The sequence below is a fragment of the Xenopus laevis genome, chromosome 1L (genome assembly GCF_017654675.1).
Source record: "Xenopus laevis strain J_2021 chromosome 1L, Xenopus_laevis_v10.1, whole genome shotgun sequence".
Taxonomy (NCBI): domain Eukaryota; kingdom Metazoa; phylum Chordata; class Amphibia; order Anura; family Pipidae; genus Xenopus; species Xenopus laevis.
The window spans coordinates 219,572,138-219,596,341 of record NC_054371.1 but is presented as its reverse complement, the minus strand read 5'-3'; the positions used below and the strand labels follow the sequence as shown (position 1 = coordinate 219,596,341).

The window sequence follows — 24,204 nt, the reverse complement described above, 5'->3', positions numbered from 1 at the left end:
GGGGTACGAGCTCGGCCAAATTCCTGAATTCAGGGGCATGGGCTTGGCCGAATCCCCAAATCCAGGGGTACAGGCTCAGCCGAATCCCAGATTCCAGGGGTATGAGCTCTGCCAAATCCCCGATTCCAGGGGTACGGGCTTGGCCAAATCCTCAAATCCAGGGGTAACGGCTTGGCCAAATCCCCGAATCCCCGAATCCAGGTGTAGGGGCTCGGCGGAATCCAGGGGTATGGATTTCTTGTGCACCTGAAAAGCTGGCGCAGGGGCTGAAATACCAGATGCGCGTGCAGATTTTTTTTCAGTTATTTAGGACTTTAATTCAGTTAGGCCAGGCTCTCGAATTCAGACAAATACTGATAAAAGTATCTCTGATCCAGTCAAATCCAGAACCGAAGAGGATCAACATTCATAAGACTTTCCTTTTCTCATGAAATACATTTTCATCCGACTTTAGATTGTTTAAGTGTTTAGAAGAGTGGTCTGAGTCATTTTCCATTCATTTGTTGTGAGGGTTAACATTTCATAAAAGCATAACATTTTAAGATTTAATTTAAAATGCATTTTAAAAAGTATATATGCACCATATTTTCTGCTGTTTGACACCGGCTTGCCAACTAATAGTTAAAGCCACATCTTGCATGGCTAGATGGTTATCAGTATGGATGCAGGTTCCAGGCAGAACTGGTTTCTTTGCAGCTGTGCAGAATGTGTCTGCCCTGAATACTGATTAGTCTACATGTAGGGTTAAATGTCACCTGCCGTCAGGCCCGGACTGGCAATCTGTGGGTTCTGGCAAATGCCAGAGGGGCTGCTGTACGGCTCCATAGAAAGTTATCATATAGTGGGCTGGTAAGAGGCTGTTTGGGCTGGTAGGTGGCTGTTTGGGCCTCTGTGTACTTGGAATGACAGGGTCTATTTTGACTCCCAGTCCAGGTCTGCCTGTCATAGACTGTAGCCGACAGTTTAGTGGAACCTGGAGCAGGTTACAGAGGAAAGTGTTAGTGCCTAAAACTAAAGTAAAACCTGACCTGACACATATGCTGAAATTCTGTTTAGAAATGTTGATGCACACAGCACTAGAAATCTAAAATAAATCTATAGTATGGCACTTGCAAAGGACAGATTCAGCAACCCTAATCTTGTAAATCACACTCAGGGTCGGACTGGGAGGCCCGGGGCCCACCGGGACTGCTGTCCAGGGGCCCCCCGCCGACCCCCGCCCCCCTACTAAAACCTGTCAGCCCAGCCGTTCGGCGCGCATGCGCAACAACAAAGCCGCTCGGCGCGCATGCGCAACAAAGCCGCTCGGCGCGCATGCGCATCACCGGAAATAAAAAAAAAATTAGCGATTGCAAATATCGGGAGAAGGGTTCTGGCCCGGCGGGGCCCAACGGGTTTTTTCCCGGTATCCCGCCAGGCCAGTCCGACACTGATCACACTGCTCTGATTTACTTAAAGGGGTTGTTCACCTTTAAACAACTAGTTGTTTTCAGATTGTTCACCAGAAATAAAGACTTTTTCCAATGACTTTCTAATTTCTATGTGTCACTGTTTTCCTAATATTGAAGTGTGAAGTGTCATTTTTCACTTTCTAAAGCAGCTCTGGGAGGTGGGGGGGGTCGCCGACCCTGCAAATTGTTCTAAATGGATACATTTAGTTGATACATTTCTTATCTTTGTCCCTGCTGAGCAGAATCCCTGGGTTTCATTACAGGCAGCTGTACCTTTTAATTTGTAAGTTAAAGGGGTGTTAACTTTAAGTATGTTATAAAATGGCCAATTCAACTTTCTAATTGGTCTTCATTCATTATGTATTTTGTATAGTTTTTGAATGATTTGCCTTTTTCTTCTGACTCTTTCCAGCTTTTGGATGGGGGACCACTGACCCCATTTAAAAACAAATGTATTGATGTTGCTACTTTTTATTACTCATCTTTCTATTCAGGCCTCTCCTATTCATATTCCAGTCTATTATTCAACTAAATACTTGGTTGCTAGGGTAATTTGCACTCCAGCAACCAGATTGATGAATTGCAAACTGGAGAGCTGCTGAATAAAAAGCTAAATAATTCAAAAATTGAAAACTGATTGAAAATTGTCTCAGGATATTACTTATATACTAGCATTGTGCAGGCCAGAAAAGGGAATGGGTTTTGCCGCACACTGAATGTTGTCTGTATAGAAGTCAGTATCAGACAAATGTAAGGAAATGCATGTAAAATCATTGACTGTAAATTAAGTTGGAGAGAAAAGTAAAGAGATGTTGCTCAGATAGAAGTTGAAGCTGGTCAGCATTGAGTCAGTTCTAAGCAGAGCAAGACATTAGTTTTTTTCTCACAAATTTGAACAGCAGATGGCGCTAATGATTCAAATTCATTATTAAAAGCAGATATAAAACTGCTAATACCTTTAAAACTAGAAGAAAAAAAGTGTTAAGAAGAGCAAATTTTTTTTTTGGAGCTTTTACATTTCTTTTCAGCAATCGCTGATAAAACTAAAACCATGATGCTCCATGTATTGTTCTTTTCCTCATACCAGTATTTGCAAATGTGGAGGCGTCAAATTTCCCTGAGCTTCACTGGGCTGAACTCTGACACCTGACTCACATCTTCAGACACAGGTATGTGATAAACATTGTCTGTATACTCTAGGGCACACGGGCGGTTTTTCCTGCGCTCCCCTGCGTTGCGCTTTCTTCCGTTCAGCCGCAGGGGAGCGCAGGAGTAGACGCACTCAATTATTGTTAAGGGGGCTGTACTCACATAGACGCATGTAAGCGCTGAATGCAGGAGAAATGCAACATACTGCGTCCCACCTCCGTTTGGCGCTTACATGCGTCTGGGCGAGTACAGCCCCCTCTACAATAATGGAGTATGTCTACTCCTGCGCTCCCCTGCGGCTGAACGGAAGAAAGTGCAACGCAGGGGAGTGCAGGAAAAACCACCCGTGTATAAGAGCCCTAATATACCAGGTACCGAATGCTAGAAGAAATAATGCCTAGAATATGTAGAAAAATAAACATATTAAGGCAGCAGGCATACGTTGTGGGGTGTGATACATGACATAAATAGTGAAGTGAAAAGCTTTAAAAATGATTTCAAAGTTTTTCACCACCCAAGGGGAATATGGTTGTCTAACAAGCAACAAAATGGCCCATTTCCCATGCAGGGTAAAAAAATCCCATCGGATCGCGGCCGCGTCTGTTTGCTGATGCGGTCCAGTGAATTGACTGCCCTTATCGCATCCATTCTGATCCGATCGTTGGGCCCCAGGGCCAACGATAGGATCAGCCCGTTATCCACCTTGTGTAATATTTCACTTTTGTGTTAATATTTCACTTTTTGTTTATCAGCTCTCTGGTTGCTAGGGTCCAAATCAATCTAGGCAGTGGTTTGAATGAGAGACTGGCATATGAATAGGAGAGGAGCTAAATCCAAAAGATAAGTAATAAAAAGTAATCACCAACAATAAAATTGTAGCGTCACAGAGCAATAGTTTGTGGCTGCTGGGGTCTGTGACCCCCATTTAAAAGCTGGAAAGAGTCAGAAGAGGCAAGCAAATAATTTAAAAAACGATAAAAAAAAAATAAAAATGAAGACCAGTTGAAAAGTTGCTAAGAATCAGCCATTCTATAACATACTAAAAGTTTCCCCAATAACTCCCTTATAGACATTTTGATTAGACCATAAAAGTGGAGATTATTGCACCTTTACCTTTAATGACAGGTTCCTGGCTCTGCTCAGCCTCTACATTTCTCCTGTTCTGCTCAGGCTCCTCAGTCTGGGGACTGTCCAGTTCATCATCTGTTTCATCATCACTGTAAGGAACGACATCATCATTTGGCACGTGGGATTCATCCTCGTAGGTCGAATCATAATCTGTATCCATGCTGTAAAGGGACATGGTGCTAGTTAGTGCTCCGGGGATCGATTACTTTTTTTCTGTAGAATACATTCGATTTCACTTAAAACACACAATCATGGTCGAAGATACACGTCCATTGAGTTGAACCATTTGTCCAAGGGAATCCTGTGTAAATTCTTTTTCTGCTCAGGCCTACTCTTGCAATGACACAAGGCGAGAAGCTTGTCTCGGGCAGCAGCAAACACACAGTAACCATGGGCCACCTCTAGTAACTTTAAGAGCTGAATTTCTGTTTATTTGGTTCTTCTAGTGCAGAGAGGGCAATAGTGGCTTCAGGCAGCAGCAACCCCAGAAACACCCCTGCGCATGCTAAAAAGGTATCAATCCCTTTCTTGAAGCTAGCTAATGTATCTGCCAGTACAACTACTCCAGGGAGAGAATCCCAAGACTTCACAGGTGTCATTGTAAAAAAAAACAATCCCAACTTGACTATGTGACATGACCCATGGGTTGACCACCAGTTGGGTGGCTTTGGGTTGAAATTTGGCCAACCATTGTGGGTTCAGGTTGGGTGTGGGTCAGACTGGGGAAGTGCACTTCTCTACTGCTCCCTGAATATTCCCTCTCTTAGAATCAGAGTTTCGCCTAAAAGTAGCGTACAGAGTGAAAGGATTCGGATATGGGTCCTACATTGGCAAAATGTTGTGGGTGAGGTTTGGCTGTGGATTAAGATATTGTGGGTTACAGTCAGGGATGTATTTATATTAAGGTACCCAAGGGCCTGTGCCTAGGGTGGCAGGTTTTGGGGAGTGGCTCTCTGGTGCCTATAAATTTATTTTTAAATTTAAAAAAAAAAATTGCCCAGCCTCTTACAAGGATTTCCATAGGAAATCTGATGAAAGAGCTAGGGAGTGAGGGGTTTGGGGCCGGGCTGGTTAGCGGAAGTGACGTCACACGTCATGTGACATCACTTCCACAACGTCCATGTGTGTGACATCACCTTCCACGGATTTCCATAGGAAAGAGCTGGGGGGGGTGAGGGGTACGAGGCCGGGCTGGTTGGTTTGCGGAAGCCGGGCTGTTACATGTCGTGTGACATCACTCCCACAACGTCCATGCGGGTGATGTCACATGCACGGCGCTCTGACGTCACATGCGTCACTTAAGGGGCATGTTTAGGTCCAGTGCCTAGGGCAGCGTCGGACCTAAATACAGTCCTGGTTACAGTCGGGTGCGGATTAAGATATTGCAGGTTAGGTTTGGGTACGTGTTAAGTTTTTCTGCGCATCACTACTATACGGCATATTTTAAATGGGGCCACAATAGCGCTTTGTATAGAGTAACAAGTTTGTAAATGAGTATGTAAACAACTTAATAAAGGACAATACACAATTACATACCCAGTAAAGGACAAGTAGCTTTTTAATACAGATATCAACACTGTACCAGAAGTTTACACATAATTTGGGCTGAAGTACCAATTTCCCATCCAAAACAATTCAGCACCCAAGCATAGCACCTTAGATTGGCTGCCATAACCTTAAGGGCTAGTCCACACGGGGAGATAGCGACGTGTTTGCGGTCGCGGCGACAAAGCGCCGCGACAGTCGCCGCGACCGGCGCAGGCGACAGTTTTGTATGGGCGCCTATGTAAAAACGCCTGTGCTAACCACACGAGGCGATGCGCTTTTCAACAGTCGCCTGAAAAAGCCTGGCGAGGCATTTTCAGGCGACTGTTGAAAAGCGCATCGCCTCGTGTGGTTAGCACAGGCGTTTTTACATAGGCGCCCATACAAAACTGTCGCCTGCGCCGGTCGCGTCGACTGTCGCGGCGCTTTGTCGCCGCGACCGCAAACGCGTCGCTATCTCCCCGTGTGGACTAGCCCTAAACGGTCTTCTATGCTACTGTAATTGTTTCACCCTTAAGTGAAGAGGGGGTATAGGAATATGTGCTGCATTAAATCTGCTCTACAAGGCTAAAATACCATCGCTTGTAAACACTGGAAACTAGGTCCATAAGGAATTGTCAGTAGCCTTTTGCCCCCAAAAATACTAGTCAAATTGTGGCGACTTCCTGTGGCCGTTAAAGGGGTTGTTCATCTTTTAGATAATTATAGTATGATGTAGAGAGAGATATTCTGAGACAATTTGCAATTGGTTTTATTTTTTTTATAATTTTTTGTGTTTTTTAGCTTTTTATTCAGCAGTTCTCCAGTTTCCAATTTCAGCAGTCTGGTTGCTAGAGTACAAATTACCCTAGCAACCATGCACCGATTTCAACAAGAGGCTGAAATATGAATAGGAGAGGATTTGAATAAAAATAGGAGTAAGAAAAAGTAGCAACACCAATAAACGAGTAGTCTTACAGAGCATTTGTTTTTTACATAGGGTAAGTCAGAAGAAGGTGGCAAACAATTTAAAAAACAAAGATAAAATGAAGTCCATTTGAAATGTTGCTTAGAATTAGTGATTCTATAAGCAGCTGAAGACAGTGTTACAGCTCAATGCATAACTATCAGATTTTACACATAAAGAAAGAAAATAGATGATTATGGCTATTTTTCCAGGGAAAACAGAACAAGAGCTGGAACACAAAAATAACTACAAAAATAGAGAATAAAAAAAAAAACAAGATGTCAAACATTCCTCAAGAGAAAACAGAAAATAAATCCTTGATTTAAGCTGAACAATGGCTGCTCGCAAGTGCTGGAGTCATTGTAGGGAAGGCTATTCACATTATGTAAATAATTAAGTAGATTAAGTACCAACTTCAGGCAGCTGTACAGAGGCCTTTCCAAACTCCAGGCTATTTCTCTTTGGATGTGAATCACGTAATAGAAAAACATTTACTGTAGACGCTATGAAAGTAAGAAGCAAGCCAAAAGACAACGGGATATCTTGAGCTGAATGGCTTAAGGTGGCCATACACAGGGACCTTTCCCCAATATGCCCACTTTGAGGTGGGTGATATCGCGCTGATCCAATCGTGGTCCCTAGTGCCCAACGATCGGATCAGAATGGAGGCAATACGGGTGGTCGGATGCGGCCGCGATCCGACTTTTTTTTCTGAGGGTTTTGCCCGAAAACTCAAATGATTCAAATGATTCGAGCCATTATTTTTTTTTTCCATTATTTATTTTTTATAATTATTATTTGCTTTTTTCTACTGACACTTTCCAGCTTTCAAATGGGCGTCACTGACCCCTTCTTCAAAACAAATGCTAATGCTCTGTAAGGCTACGAATGTTTTATTATTGCTACATTTTATTTCTCATCTTTCTAGTACAGTCCTCTTCTATTCATATTCTAGTCTCTTATTCAAATCAATGCATGGTTGCGAGGGTAATTTGGTCCCTAGCTACCAGATTGTTTATAATGTAAATTGAAGAGCTGCTGAATAAAAAGCTTAATAACCTAAAAACCTTAAAAAATTAAAACCAATTGCAGATTGTCTCAGAATATCACTCTGTACATCATACTAAAAGTTAATTCAAAGGTGAGCAACCCCTTAAAATAAGAAAACATTCGAGTTGTGAGTTTCTTCGAGGTATAAAAAAAACCTCTCACATTCGACCTTTGATAAATAACCTCCTTAGTGTAATTAACACATTGTATTACACTGCTATACTAACCAAAGTAAAGACTATTTTGAAAAAAGGAATCAATCCATCATTTACTTGTTTATCTTACCAATTATCTAACTATCAGTCTGGCTAGTTGCAGTATAGATGGTTACTTGTGCCTGAATATGAGATGAAGACACATAGTAACATAGTAAGTAAGGTTGAAAAAAGACACACCTCCATCATCTTCAAACTTAAGTCTATATATAACCTGCCTAACTGTCAGTTGATCCAGAGGAAGACAAAACACCCATAAAGCCTCTTCAATTTGCCTCAGAGGGGGAAATATTCCTTCCTGACTCCAAGATGCAATGGGACCAGTCCCTGGATCAACTTGTACTATGAGCTATCTCCCATATCCCTGTATTCCCTCACTTGCTAAACACCAGAGAGCCAGCCAAGCGATTAAAATCAAATGGGAACATGAGGTTGAACACAATAGAGAGCAGATGAGACAGGAAGTCAGGCACTAGCCAGGTAGCCAAGATGCACATTTTTCATTCCATTGGCAGCTCATTCACACAGTATAAGCCCATTCATAAAGGGATATTTCTACAGCTGTACTCATCTTGTGGGACCATACGAATGACCTTAGACAGAGGTTCCGCTATTGCTAAGCAGGGTCAAATTTAGGATCCCAAAGACTAAAAAAAGATAACATCAGGGGTGCAACTAGAGGTCTGTTGAACTGCGGTTACCAAAAGTGAATTGCAGCAGTTGGGGGCGCTGGAATTTCTTGACAACAGATAGGGGCTTACATAGTCCTAACATTTAGTACAAAAGGAACATTTGAAGCACAAGCAATTGTGATTTCATAAGGAATAATATATTCCCATTATATAGTAACACAGTAAATCAAGATTAACCATCTAGACAAGGTCAAGCAAACAAAAACAAAAAAGAAATTGTAGTCACGAGCCAAATTATTCACAAAAGTTGAAAACTATATTTTGACCCTGACATGGCAATAAGAGTTCTAACTAGAATAAAACCTTAAACATCTTTAGCATTTAAATATCTACGGTCATCAATAGAAACAACGAGCACACCTACTAAAGAAATATCCTTCATTTACATGTGCTAAAATTTCCTCCACTCACAAGGAATATTTATAAGGATCTACAACAAATCCATTATGGGTTTCAAGCACATCAACAAGGTCACAGACTCTACAACTCAAATAGACTTATTAGTATTAGCAAACCTGCAAGACTGGTCATACAATGGGCTAACTGTCAGTTTGGGTAAATTTGACAGATCAGAAGAGATTTGTTCTGCCAGTTATAGAATCAAGCCAAGGCCATTGACTAAATAGACTTAAAGGGAGCCTCAGTGACCCATGAAAAGATGTCCAGCTACCTGAAAAACCTTAATGTTTTAGTTCAGCAGTCCAGTTTAATTGGTTTGGGTTCAGGCCAGGTAGATGTACTTTGTTACAAGGCTGCATAGGACTGAAAGAGATATGATTTGGCCACATACAGTACCTAATAGAAAGGTTTGAGAAAAAATTGAGAGCTCTAGGGGTTTCTCTAGTCTGCAAAATAGAACATGAACTTACACTGGATTAGTGTTCTACAAAGTTCTGGGAAGGACAGAGTGGTGATGAGAAAAAAGGGGGCAGTAGATTATAGTAGGGATGAGGACATGGACATTTGTGCACATACTGTAGGTATGGGATTTACCTTCATATGAAAAAGTTTGGGAACTCCTCTCAGCCTGCATAATAATTTACTACACTTTCAACAAAAAAGATAACAGTGGTATGTCTTTCATTTCCCAGGAACATCTGAGTACTGGGGTGTTTTCTGAACAAAGATTTTTAGTGAAGCAGTATTCAGTTGTATGAAATTAAATCAAATGTGAACAACTGGCTGTGCAAAAATTTTGCTAATTTGAATGCACATAACTGCTCAATACTGATTACTGGCAACACCAGATTGATTAGCTTGTTAAGCCTTGAACTTCATAGGCAGGTGTGTCCAATCATGAGAAAAGGTATTTAAGGCGGCCAATTGCAAGTTGTGCTTCTGTTTGACTCTCCTCTGAAGAGTGACAGCATGGGATCCTCAAAGCAACTCTCAAAAGATTTGAAAACAAAGATTGTTCAGTATCATGGTTTATGTGAAGGCTATAAAAAGCTATCTCTGAGGTTTAAACTGTCAGTTTCAACTGTATGGAATGTATTTGGGAAATGGAAGGCCACAGGCACAGTTCCTGTAAAACCCAGGTCTGGAAGGCCAAGAAAAATACAGAAGCGGCATATGAGGAGGATTGAGAGAATGGTTACAGACAACCCAAAGATCACCTCCAAAGACCTGCAAGAACATCTTGCTGCAGATGGTGTATCTGTACATCGTTCTACAATTCAGCACAATTTGTACAAAGAACATCTGTATGGCAGGGGAATGAGAAAGAAGCCCTTTCGGCACTCATGACACAAACAGAGTCACTTGTTGTATGCAAAAGCTCATTTAGACAAGCCATTTTGGAGCAAAGTGCTTTGGACTGATGAGACAAAAATTTAGTTATTTGGTCATAACAAAAAGCTCTTTGCATGGCGGAAGAAGAACACCGCATTCCAAGAAAAACACCTGCTACCTACTGTCACATTTGGTGGAGGTTCCATCATGCTGTGGGGCTATTTCAGGGACTGGGGCCCTTGTTAAAGTCGAGGGTCGGATGAATTCAACCCAATATCAACAAATTCTTCAGGATAATGTTCAAGCATCAATCACAAAGTTGAAGTTACGCAGGGGTTGGATATTCCAACAACACAATGACCCTAAACAAACTTGGAAATCTACAATGACATTTAGAGGGAGAAGTACAATATTCTGGAATGGCAATTACAGTCCCCCGACTTTAAAATCATTGAAAATCTATGGGATGATTTGAAGCAGGCTATCCATGCTCGGCAGCCATTAAATTTAACTGAACTGGAGAGATTTTGTATGGACGAATGATCAAAAATACCTGTGTCCCCCGGGACAGCAATGTCTGCTTTCTCTATAGTTACATCACTGGGCTGGCAATTGTTGTTCTTCTGCATTGTTTCAGGCATAGGAGCTGTGGCTAAGGGGCAACCAACAACAACTAAAAAATAGCAACAACTTCCTGCTCACTGTTAAATATAAGAAAATAATAATAAAGATTCATAGTGCAGGGATAATTGGAGTCAAGAAAAAAATAAAAATAATAATAATAACTGTGCCAAGGTTTGATATGAAATACAGGGTGGGGTCCCACTAGTAACAGATAACATTCAAACTGCCAGTTGATCCAGAGTCCCAGAAAAACAATCCAGACAAACACATTGCAACAGAAGTTTTGGTCTATAGTGAGAGGCCATATTACTGGGGCCTTTAGGTCTCGGTGCTTAGATACAATTGCATGCCTAATCTTTGATGAAATCCATCCTCTGTGTTCCTGATTGGCTTCCATGCTGTTTAAAAAAACGTTTCTGACCTTTATCATCTCTTAAAGGTGGCCATAAAGGGCTGATAAAAGCTACAGACTTTTTTTTAAGCTACAGCCTTTCCAATTGACAAAGCATGGCTGACCAATATCTGGCTGGAAAACATCCAAAAATCAACCAGATTTGAGTTTCCCTTCAGGGCACGGGTTCTCCTCTCCCCTTAGGTCTCCATTGGTGGAAATTATGATCCAGTTGTTGACCGGAGGGCCATCGAGATCTTTTCGTAATACCTCTAAAGCATCAGTTGGGTCATTAGTAAGTCAAGATGAGGTTTGTTTACTCAAGATCCACTAATATGATTTCATTGCCACCCGCAGTATTCTCACTAGCCTTTGATGCAACAGTCTGGTTTCTTCTTAGTTCATATTTTACATCCCTACAGAGTCACAGAAAACACCACAACCATGTCTTATAATAACATGCATTTACAGGCATGGGATCCCTTATTTGGGAATCCCGTTATCTAGAAAGCTCTGAATTACGGGAAGGCAAATTCCAGTAGACTCCTTTTAATTGAAATAATACAAATAAAACTGATTTCCTTTTTCTCTGTAATAATAAAACAGTAGCTTGTACTTGATCCCAACTAAGATATAATTAATCATTATTGGAATCAAAACAAGCCTATTTGGGGTTATTTAATGTTTAACTGAATTTTTTGAAGACTTAAGGTATAAAGATACAAATTATGGAAATATCTGGAACACCCTAGGTCACAAGCATTCTGGATAATAGGCCCCAAACCTGTAATAGAATCTCGGAGGATCTCTGTACAGAAGAAAGTGATCAAAGTGAGCGCATGGCTGCAGGGCAGAAATACATCCGTGTAATATTAATCCCCTTTGCGGCCTGTCAAGTTGTAGAAAAGTTGCCAACATTTGAGGTTTAATGTGTTTAATCCCAAAACATGACATGTACACAGAACAGACAGAGCTTTTTTGAATGCTGAGGAGCCTGAAATTGTAAAATGAAAAGCATTGCACACCGGAGGAGCCAATAAACTTTCCTACCTACATGCAGCACCTCCTTATTTCTGTAGTTGTGTTTCAGTAAATATTACATCAGAAATAGACAGAAAAATTATTGTAACAATTAAAGGAGAAATTAAACTTAATTAATTAATTAATTAACTATCCCTTAAATGAAATTTTAATATACGCTTTGTCACACTGAAATCTGAAACTTCCTAAATACAATCAATTAAATATTCTGCATAGTTTCTGAAATAATCAAGTTTATGTTCACTATTACTCTCTCAGCATCTGTTTCTCTTCATTCTGTCTCACAATTTTCACAGTCAGCACCCTCACCTCCAAAATACTTAAATGTGATGCACGTCCAACGGTTTCCAACCTCACTCCGTTCATCAATTCAAATTGTAGTAATAGACGGCACCAGTCATTGGTTTGTTGTCTTAAAATGCCTTTATTGGGACATAAACACCCGGCCGGGTGTTTGGGGTCAGAGCCTATGTCCCAATAAAGGCATTTTAAGACAACAAACCAATGACTGGTGCCGTCTATTACTACAATTTTTCTCTTCATTCTGTCTTTATGCAGCAGTTGGGTGTCAGATATTCATTGACAGTTAGATCCAATATATCTTATGGGGGGCTCCTTTCCTAGCAGATGTATTAGAGCTCACTCAAATAACTGATTCCAGTACAAACACAATCTAACAAAATAACTGCCTTTTGCACAAATTCTGCATGTAGAGAGACATGTCCATGAATATCTGACACCCAACTGGTGCCTGTTTTGTGGCCACACCCCCTAATTTCCATGTTCCTTTTACAAAATTTGGCAGGTCATGAAAGTTTGAACACATTTCTGTGGTTTTTATACGTTATCACAGTTTTGCTAATGAAAGTGAATTGCCCTTTATGCTGCAAGTCACAGTTTCCCCAGGAGACCTGCTTATCTTAAACTGTTACAATTGTTTCTTTGCTTATCTTAAATTGTTACAAAAATATCTAAGTGCACCTGCCATGTATTCTGGGCTCTCTGCCAAAAGCCAATTTAGTTTTAGAAACTTTGTATCTTTTTCTGGTTGTTCAGTGCAGGAGATCAAAGAGAAACTCAGGACTAGCGATGGGCGAATTTGTCCCGTTTTGCTTCACGAAAAATTTGTGAATTACCAGCGAAATTTGTTAAACGTTTTGACGCGAGTGACTTTTCCAACGCGCGTCCAAAGTTTTTTGCCACTGGCGAATTTTCGCTGCAGTTTAGTGAAATTTGTGGCGAATCTTGGAAATTCACTGCGAATTCCACCCTGCCAAATTTAGTCGCCCATCACTTCTCAGGACATTTCAGTAACAATCTGGGACTGTCCCACGAAAAACAGGACAGTTTTATGGTATGTATTTGGGTTCAAAGCAGCAGTTCCCAACTAGTATCTCATCATACTTGGTCAGATATTTGTTGTTACAGTTGCAAAATCAGGACATCAGATCAGGTATCCAGGAATGAGTAAGAACCCTAGAGTGAAGATACTTCTAAGATCCAAATAAGAAACTCAATAGCTTCTCTGAGATGACCTTTATCCAGTTTAAATGTCTATGCCTATGTCATTCTGCACACAAGGACACAAATATATCCCAGTCACTTGAACTTCTAAACAAGACATAACCTATTAACTAAATTATCCCTGAAGTGCCTGCATGACTTCTAACAAGGGAACGTTCATTGGGCAAAGGGTGAGGCATAAGAAAGCCCTAATGTCACAGGACGAGATGAAAGAAATGGGAGAAAGTCTTTTGATCTCTTCCAAGAGTAAATAAACGTGGGCACCTCACTCAGGCTTCCAACTCCTAGAGACAGGGTGTGCCACAACATAAAGACACGTCACCAGCATCCTGCGCTCTCAGAAGCTCAAGGACCATGCATGCAATGATGAAAGGCTCTCAGGCAGTTCTCTTCTTATGTGCCTTGTGTCACGGTTGGCACCCTAAATTCAGAACTGATGCTAAGCACCCTGTTCTCGGCTCTTGCTTCCGCCTTTAACAGCCACTTTTTACCTCAGGAGGAGCCCTCGGCTAGTCGGATGCCACCAGGTCTTATTAAGAGAGGTGCAAAGCGAGGGGCACAACAGTAATACAAAGTCTTTGGGCAGAAGGTCGCTGTACAAGGCGTAGACAGAAAGCGAAGTCAGATCAGGCCGGGTTGGGGCAGGCAGAGTACAAGCGGAGTCAAACAGGCGATCAATCAGAAGGGATACAGGATAAGCGAAGTCGGTTACCAGGCAAGAGTCAGGATACAGAAGTCAGAATCGTCCAAAAACAGGCAGGGGTCACACCAGGATATCAGATCACAGAATAACAGAAGTTATATAGCACAGAAGCACCAGGAACTCGCAATGAGATTACCTATAATGGGCAAGGATTCACACACAGAAATGCCCTTAAATAGTGTTTGAATTTCGTGCCATTGCGCGCTAGCGTCATCACGCTAGCGCAACTGCGCCTTTAAATCTCACAGAGGCTCGCCGTGTGCGCCCTAAGGAACTGGCGCCTGAGGGGAGACGGAGGAGCGGCATGGCGGGAGTCCCAGTCGCACCACTAGACCACCAGGGAGGCGAGTTGTTTTTTAGAAACACCTGAGGGACACACTTAGACACACCCAATGTTTAAAGGGGTTGTTCACCTTTAAATTAACTTTTAGTATGATGTAGAGCAGTGCTGTCCAACTTCTGTGTTGTCAGGGGCCGAAATTTTTTTGGCCCACATGGTGGAGGGCCGATAATGGAAGCCAATGTTGACCACTCCCTGTTTTTAAGCCACACCCACTGTAAACCACGCCCATGTTACCACAAGACCATGTCCACATTAATAGCACACCAAAAAACAAATGGTTGGTGCTCACTGTAGGGAATGTCACTTATGTGTGAAAAAAGTTGTCATATTAAGACATACCCATAAATCCATATACCTCATCATCCCCTGTGGATAACACAGCCCCCAGCACATGATTAAACACCTTAGGGACACCTAACAATAATTTATTTTCAAATGCTAACAAACCCCCAGAACAAATACCAGACTTTTGTTCCACAGGGCACACACAGGCAGAGCAGGGCACACACAGGCAGAGCAGGGCACACACAGGCAGAGCATGTCACACACAGGCAGATCAGGGCACACACAGGCAGAGTATGTCACACACAGGCAGATCAGGGCACACACAGGCAGAGCATATCACCCGCACATCACTAGTGGGTGTACATAAATAGACAGAGGAATCAAGACATAGCTGAGAGTAGAGATAGTGGGAGAATAATGTAGGAAAGAGAATGTAATTCATAAAAGGAGACTTACCTTAGGAACAGTAATTGGCAAGATCTCTACTATAAGTAAAGAGCTCATTTGCCCACCTGCCCATCAACTTTGTTAGCAGATTTAATTTTATTTTTCTCCATTAGCTCCTATGCTTTGCTTTGTTAATCTTACATCCATTATTAATTTGAAAACCATTTATGGACAGACAATAAGTCACCTGAGAGGCACCAGACACCTGCTGAGCTCAAGCCTGCCTTCATCTTCAAACATACGTTTTGCATAGCAAACATAGTGACGTCACAATATAGAGATACATTACCCAGCTTATGGCCCAACACGCAATCCAATTGCTACTGTTTTAAGGGCTAGTTTAATATATCAGCAGCTATATGCTAGTACAGGTATAGGACTTGTTATTCAGAATGCTCTGAACCTGGGGTTTTCCAGACAACAGATCTTTCCATAATTTCGATCTCCATAACTTAATTTGACTAGAAAATATAAATATTACATAAATAGGATTGTTTTACGTCTAAGAATTAATTATATCATAGTTGATCAAGTACAAGCTACTGTATTATTATTACAGAGAAAAGCGAAATATTTTTTAGAATTTTACATGATTTTTTTAAAATGGAGTCTATGAGACCATATGAGAGCAATTTCCACGGATCATAATGTTTTGGGAAATTCTACGTAGAGAGTAGCGAAATAGAAAACCGTTTGGATTTATGAACCATTTGCTGTATTCTGTGCTATAAATCAGCAGTTCAGGATGCATAGGGGCAAATTCACTAACCTCCGAAAATTTGCCAGCGACGGCTTCGCTCACATCGCCAGGCAAAAATTCACCAGGACAATGTTAATTCACTAAAATGTGTCCAGGGCACCGAACGATGTCGAAGTTTCTCTAGCGTTAATGCGGCAAGCGAAGCGAAGTTGCGCTAGCGTTGGCTAATTTGCATATGGCGGGAAGTTAAATTTAAATGGACGTATATGTTGCAGCAAATACATTACACTACACAAGCCCAGGGAACCGTAATAAAATAAAATAGAGTTGTTTGTGATTTGCATGTCTCCATCCATGATGCCTTATGGGAGAATTAAAACTCTCATTTTTGGTATTTAGGCAGTGCTGTGTGTATGGCATGAGACCAATAAATACCATCTGATTTCAGAAGGTTTCACTCCCCACCGTGTGTAATATACAGGTACCGGACCTATTATCCAGAATGTTCAGGACCTGGGGGTTTTATTATTACAGAGCAAAAGGAAATCAATTTTAAAAATGTGGATTCATTTGTTAAAATGTAGTCTATGGGAGATGTCCTTTCTGTAACTGGAGCTTTCTGGATAATGGGTTTCAGGATCCCATGCCTGCATTTATTGTAATGATAGTAAAGGGAAGGAACTGTAAATTATGCTTGTACTTACCTCCAGCCTGCTATGATGGCTGCATTTTTACTGCAGCACAATTTAATTTAGAATTTAAAGGACCAGTAACATAAAACATTTTTTTTTTAAAAAACTTTCTTTTTAACGAAAAAAAACAAAACACCATAACAGTTTTAACTTTTAAATCGCAACGTTTTTATTAAGGAATTACTTACCGATTCTCTGCATGCGCTCCTCTTCAGAAACCGAGTCATATGGACGGTCCATTGTGCGGCACTCGATTTCTCCTCTCTGCCTTCTATAGGAGATAGCCAGGGAGGAGAAATTGAGCACCGCACAATAGATTGTCGCCCTGTCGCCGTTTCTGAAGAGGATCGTGTGCAGAGAATCGGTAAGTAATTTCTTAAAAAAAGCTTTGCGATTTAAAAGTTAAAACTGTTTTGGTGGGTTTTTTTTGATAAAAAGAAACAAATTCTTTTTAAAAAAAAAAATTTATGAGATACTATCATGGGAAAAATTTTTTTTTTCAAAATGAATCAGTTAATAGTGCTGCTCCAGCAGAATTCTGCACTGAAATCCATTTCTCAAAAGAGCAAGCAGATTTTTTTATATTCAATTTTGAAATCTGACATGGGGCTAGACATATTGTCAATTTCCCAGCTGCCCCCAGTCATGTGACTTGTGCTCTGATAAACTTCAATCACTCTTTACTACTGTACTGCAAGTCGGAGTGATATCTCCGCCCTCCCTTTTCCCCCCCAGCAGCCAAACAACAATGGGAAGGTAACCAGATAACAGCTCCCTAACACAAGATAACAGCTGCCTGGTAGATCTAAGAACATCACTCAATAGTAAAAACCCATGTCTCACTGAGACACATTCAGTTACATTGAGAAGGAAAAACAGCAGCCTGCCAGAAAGCATTTCTCTCCTAAAGTGCAGGCACAAGTCACATGACCAGGGGCAGCTGGGAAATTGACAAAATGTCTAGCCCCATGTCAGATTTCAAAATTGAATATAAAAAAAATCTGTTTGCTCTTTTGAGAAATGGATTTCAGTGCAGAATTCTGCTGGAGCAGCACTATTAACTGATTCATTTTGGAAAAAATGTTTTTTCCCATGACAGTATCCCTTTAAAGAAAATCATCATGTCAGTATCACTTTATGCCTCTCTGAAACAAGGGAGCCTTTTTGCCTCAGGAGTCATAACAGACAATCATGGGGATGGGAAACAAAGTCACTAAGTACAAACTGCCTAGTGTCCAAATAGGTTAAAAACAGAATCTAAAGAATGTCCGAACAAAAGAAGGTGAACCATCTGTTACTATAGCACCTTAAAAATACATAAGTCACAGCCTTTCCATTGACGACCTTTCTGCTGGAGATATCGGCACATGTTCCTCTTCCAATGGCCGACGTGCACATACATGTTAAATCCAGCCATGCCATTACCTCGCTATGCAGAGAATTTAACTGGCACAAAATATTTTCGTTTGCACTCCAGGTGCAAAGCTGTGCAATCCTTTTTCTCTGTAATAATAAAGCAGTAGCTTCTACTTGATCCCAACTAAGATATAATTAATCCTGATTGGGTTTATTAAATGTTTAACTGATTTTCTAGTAGACACGGTATGAAGATCCAAATTACAGAAACACCCATTATCCGGAAAACCCCAGGTCCCGAACATTGTAGATAACAGGTCCCATACCTGTACAGCTATCCAGGAAGCTGGATAGACAACAGGAAGAACATCTCTCATACCCTCAATTTTAATCAAATAATTAAAATTTTTTAACAACGATTTCTTTTATTTCGGTAATAATAACATAATACTCCCTATTGGAGGAAAACAAAATATATTGAGTTTGGTTAATAATTAAATGATTTTTAGTAGACTTAAGATATTGAGATCCAAATCATGAAAAGATCCCTTATCTGGAAAACTCCCAGGCCCCAAAGATTCTGGATAACAGGTCCCATGCCTGTATTTGTTTTATGGAATCTTCCATTTGTGCTGATCTCCAAGGAAGTGCAACTTACACAAGGCAAGCAGCGTCACCACCTATGCGGTGCAAAAGACCCAATTTGCACGTGAAAAGAAGGGAGTATCTGCAAAGTCTTCAGACATTCCTTTATGTGCTATTGATCTTCCCTCCTTGCTTCTACTGTCCCGAATGTGACTAAATCAGCTACATTTATTATTTGGCTTTACATCTACACTCTTGGCACAAAATGCCAACATTATAGATCCTACGTTTCTGGGTTCTATTATTCCCTATAGGAAAAGAGTTTCACCTGGAAACACTCACTATGGACAGCACTTAAAGCGTTAAATCAGCAGGAGTCACATAAATCATTCTGCATTTTAATGTTACTGGTTCTTTAAAGGGATTGTTACCCTTTCAACACTTTTTTTGGTTGTTTGTTTCAGATTGTTCCCCAGAAATAAAGACTTTTTCCAATTACTTTCTATTTTCTATGTCTGACTGTTTTTCTAATATTGATGTGTAAAGTTTCATTTGTCTCCTTGAAAAGCTGACCCTGTAAACTGCCCTAAATTGATACATTAAGTTGATCCATTTCTTATTTGTCCCTGCTGAGCAGAATCACTGAGTTTCATTAAATAATCGATACAATAGTTGCTGCTGAAAAATGTATTAACTAAATGTTACATAATTGAAACAGTTCAGAGTCTGCACCTGAATTACTGAGCTGCCAGACTCAAACACCAGAGACATTCAACTTTAAAGGGATACTGTCATGGGAAAACATGTTTTTTTATCAAAATGCACCAGTTAATAGTGCTGATCCAGCAGAATTCTGCACTGAAATCCATTTCTCAAAATATCAAACAGATTTTTTTATATTCAATTTTGAAATCTGACATGGGGCTAGACATTTTGTCAGTTTCCCAGCTGCCCCAGTCACGTGACTTGTGCCTGCACTTTAGGATGGAACTACTTTCTGGCAGGCTGTTATTTCTCCTACTTAATGTAACTGAATCAGTCTCAGTGGGACTTGGCTTTAACTATTAAGTGCTGTTCTTAGCTCTTTCAGGCAGCTGTTATCTTGTGTTAGAGAGCTGCTATCTGGTTACCTTCCCATTGTTCTGTTGTTAGGCTGCTGTGGGGGGGGGTGTTATCACTCCAACTTGCAGTACAGCAGTAAAGAGTGACTGAAGTTTATCAGAGCACAAGTCACATGACTGGGGGCAGCTAGGAAACTGAAAATATGTCTAGCTCCATGTCAGATTTCAAAATTGAATACAACAAAATCTGTTTGCTCTTCAGTGGATTTCAGTGCAGAATTCTGCTGGAGCAGCTCTATTAACTGATGCGTTTTGGAAAAAAAACATGTTTTCCCATGACAGTATCCCTTTAAACTTAGATTTTGAAAAAAGGGTAAAAAATAAATAATGTAAAGTAATTGAAATATTCTGGAGAACAATCTGAAAACAATTGAACTGAACAAAAAAAAAAAAAGTGTTTGGAAGGTTAACAACCCCTATAACAGTTTTCCCACGAGCGGCACAAATACTTGTGGTACCAGGAAATGTTACACACACTATAGCTGGGTGACAAATGATTAGCAACAGGATTGGTTGAGTTGAATTTGGCTTATGTTATCAGTGTAAACACAGCCCTCGCCCTTCCTAACACACAGAGAAGAGTATATTGGTTATGTAAAACAGTCGGTCGCCCTCATCCCTTCCCAAAATATCAACCCTCGGAGGCTCAAGCCTTTGTATCCTTCTCAACAACCCCAGGCCTTTACAGAGCTGATCATCAGTAGATAAGGGGTTAAATACAGTGCCATTGCCCTCCCCCTTGTTATATAAAAAGATGGCTATAAAGTTATTCAGGCATTACCAGTTTAGCCTATTAATATTGCATATTTCACATATATTTAAAAAGAACAAGTAGAGACTGCAACATCCGCATTTTTAGCTGAAGTCACAGGAGTTCAGTTCTGACTCCAGAAAACATGTGATTTTGCAGGCTGGGAAAGCAATTTGGCTAAAGTTTCAACTAAAATAAATCATACAGGCACAACCTACATCCAACTGAATATACATGTATACCTTACCCTGATAATTATATTTCCCTCGATATTGGCAGGATACACAGTGAAGCTCCTTCCAGCAAAAACAATGAACCACAGTAAAAATGATGCACTGCAAAGCTGCACACTGAACATTATAGAATCGAATTACTATGTGGCAATGCTGGATCCAGATGGCGATTTCACATTTCCCAGTTTTCCACTGGGTTGTCAATTTAATAGGACACACTGTGAGCAATCAGCCAACTATAGACTTGCAATCATCGCCCAAAATGAAATGCCATATGTTTCATACACTGTAACCTGCAATAACTGCAATTAAACAGATATCCCTTAGGCTTTCAGCACCAAATGGGTCATTTACTCATCAGTACTAACAAGTGACCACTAGGAATCATGGTGCCATAGCCAAGTAGTATTACACTAAAACAGTTTAGTAATATTGCACTAAAATATTTTAGTATTTAGCATTTTACACAGAGTTATGTTTTTATAAGTGAACTCTAATATGGTTAGTTGTTCCCATGCACCACTGCATTCCCTTCTGCCTCAATGTTGTTCTCATTCACAAAACAACACCCAGCATTTTTATTTTTGTATAATAATAGTCTCTGGGAAGGTGACTGTGGGATAGCAGGTATAGTAGGGAGAGATGGTGCCTATAGTAACAGTGGGATAATAGTCTCTGGGAAGGGAGTGTGACTGTGGGATAGCAGGTATAGTAGGGAGAGATGGTGTCTATAGTAACAGTGGGATAATAGTCTCTGGGAAGGGAGTGTGACTGTGGGATAGCAGGTATAGTAGGGAGAGATGGTGTCTATAGTAACAGTGGATAATAGTCTCTGGGAAGGGAGTGTGACTGTGGGATAGCAGGTATAGTTGGGAGAGATGGTGTCTATAGTAACAGTGGATAATAGTCTCTGGGAAGGGAGTGTGACTGTGGGATAGCAGGTATAGTAGGGAGAGATGGTGTCTATAGTAACAGTATGATAATAGTCTCTGGGAAGGGAGTGTGACTGTGGGATAGCAGGTATAGTAGGGAGAGATGGTGCCTATAGTAACAGTGGGATAATAGTCTCTGGGAAGGGAGTGTGACTGTGTGATAGCAGGTATAGTAGGGAGAGATGGTGCCTATAGTAACAGTGGATAATAGTCTCTGGGAAGGGAGTGTGACTGTGGGATAGCAGGTATAGTAGGGAGAGATGGTGCCTATAGTAACAGTGGGATAATAGTCTCTGGGATGAGAGTGTGACTGTGGGATAGCAGGTATAGTAGGGAGAGATGGTGCCTATAGTAACAGTGGATAATAGTCTCTGGGAAGGGAGTGTGACTGTGGGATAGCAGGTATAGTAGGGAGAGATGGTGCCTATAGTAACAGTGGGATAATAGTCTCTGGGAATAATATGTATAGTAGGACAAGGTGGCACCAGTAACAGGTCATATCAGCATTGCCAAACCTGTAGTACTGTAATTATTGTTGTTATACCACTTACAGTTCCATTTGATTGCTAAAGCATTTGGAGTGCTATCTTGGAATTATAATTCCACAACACTACTGGTTGGACAGTTATGTCTAGATAAAATATATAAGGATACAACCTCTATGTTATTAGCTCAACCAGTGACACAAATGACATTGTCAAACATAATTAACTATTAATGGGTAAAAAATATAAAAAAAATATAGATTAGACACAAATACTGGAAATTGCTGTAGTAAAAACAGGAAAAGAATATTTGGACCCAAAGATAAATGGAGTTTTATTAATTGTTCAATTTTGGGCAAAGTCATAAAAATTAGAGCGAATTATTTAAGGCAATTGTTAGGTTGATCATTGAGTCATTGATAACTATACTTGTTGGCTATGTTTGAACCTAAAATTGCCCGAAAAGTTGGGTTTATTACAAACTGATTCCGTACTTGTTAAACTACAACTCCCACAACCTGCTGACCCCTTGTCAGCAGTGCATATTAATAACCATGATTTAATTCCCCCCACCTCACACAAAAGCACACATAAAAACACAAAAGGGTAATTTTGTAAAGTGGATTTAAATAATACGGGGAAACAAACAGTTAAAGTGCCTTGTTAATGCAACCTGGGAATGGCTGGAAGAGCAGGTCCCCTGGTCCACACAATAGAGTCAGATGTGAGGGGTAGGAGTAGCTATAGAGGTACGGGTTAGGAATAAGGGTCGGGAAAGAGGTGGGAATTAGGATAGATGTAGGGGGTATTGATAGGGGTAGGAGTAGAGATAGAGGTAGGAATCAAGGTAGATGTAAGGGTATGGATAGGGGGTAGGAATAGATGTAGCGGAAGGGATAGGGGTAGGAATAGAGGTAAATGTAGGGGTAAGGATTGGGGTTGGAGTAGATGTAGGGGTAGGAATAGCGGTAGAGGAAGGGATAGATGTAGGAATAGAGGTGGTGTAGGAATTGAGGTAGATGTAGGGATATGGATGGGGGTTAGGAATAGCGGTAGCGGAAGGGATAGCGGTAGAGATAGGGATAGTGGTAGAAATAGCAGTAGAAATAAAGGTAAAAATAGCCGTAGAGATAAGAATAGAGGTAGGGATAGTGGTAGGAATAGGGGTAGGGATAGCGGTAACAGGACTAGTTAAAATCATAAGGCTCAGTGGGAATGCAGGTAGTATGAACAGCATTGAGCCCAGGGGAACTGCTTTCTTTCCAGCTGTGAGACTGGAGGGAAAAGTAAACACCTAATTTCTTACCTGAGAGTGGTTTAGAGCCTGTCGTTACCTCCCCCACTACCTCTTCTGCCTCCTTCTTTTTCTGGCTCCCAGCTAATGGGGCCCCTGATTCTCTTCCATAGGAGACAATGGCAGAGCTGTTTAGTGCACCTAATCCAAGCAACCAATGGCTCCCTCCCGCTGGGGTGTCACACAAACAAGTTTGTCAACTTTTCAGGCAGCCTGTTATTCTCCCAGAGCTAAAGTGTTCTCCCTTCTGAGACCTGGGAGGAAATGAGGCATGAACTGGCTGGAGTCAGGGAGGGTCAGGGTGGGGGTCATGTGACCTCAGGTGAGGGCAAGGCCTGTAGGTGAATGCTGGGGTCCTGTAAGGCCCTCCCATCTCCATCACTTACTCAGCCATCGGCCCTCCCTCCTCTCTCTCTTCTATAGGAACCTGCTCAGGTTACACAACTGCTCAGGCAAATAAAGAACAAGAGAGACAAATGGGAACTTCAGGCAAACTAATTAAAGGGTAAATTTCACCTGCCTACAAGGGAAAAAAAATAAAATGGATGCATGGGCCACATGTAGAGACCTAGACCCAATGTGAAGGGAAAATCTGTCTTATTTATTTAGCTTAGTCAATCCATCCCCCATAAAATAGAGTGTAGGATAAGAGAGCAGCTAATTATGGGATCAAACCTTCCTTCTCTGTATGTTTATTCTTATACATATCAGTGGGCTGCCATAGTGTTTCCTATAGCTTATCATATTATTGTGGCCTTAAACATTCTTTCCCTGTATTTAATCATGTGAG

General features: G+C 40.9%; 1 protein-coding gene across 1 annotated transcript in view; it reads right to left on the bottom strand.

Annotated features, from left to right (window-relative positions):
- atp8b1.L (ATPase phospholipid transporting 8B1 L homeolog) overlaps positions 1-23,727 on the bottom strand; it is a 63,815-nt gene extending 40,088 nt beyond the window's left edge. The window contains exons 1-2 of the mRNA XM_041570029.1: positions 23,427-23,727; positions 3,714-3,889 (exon numbers count right to left, since the gene is read on the bottom strand). Coding sequence (XP_041425963.1) covers positions 3,714-3,888 — 175 coding nt within the window. The 5' untranslated portion in view covers position 3,889; positions 23,427-23,727. The remainder of the gene's footprint in view (positions 1-3,713; positions 3,890-23,426) is intronic.
- Between the last annotated feature and the right edge of the window lie 477 nt (positions 23,728-24,204).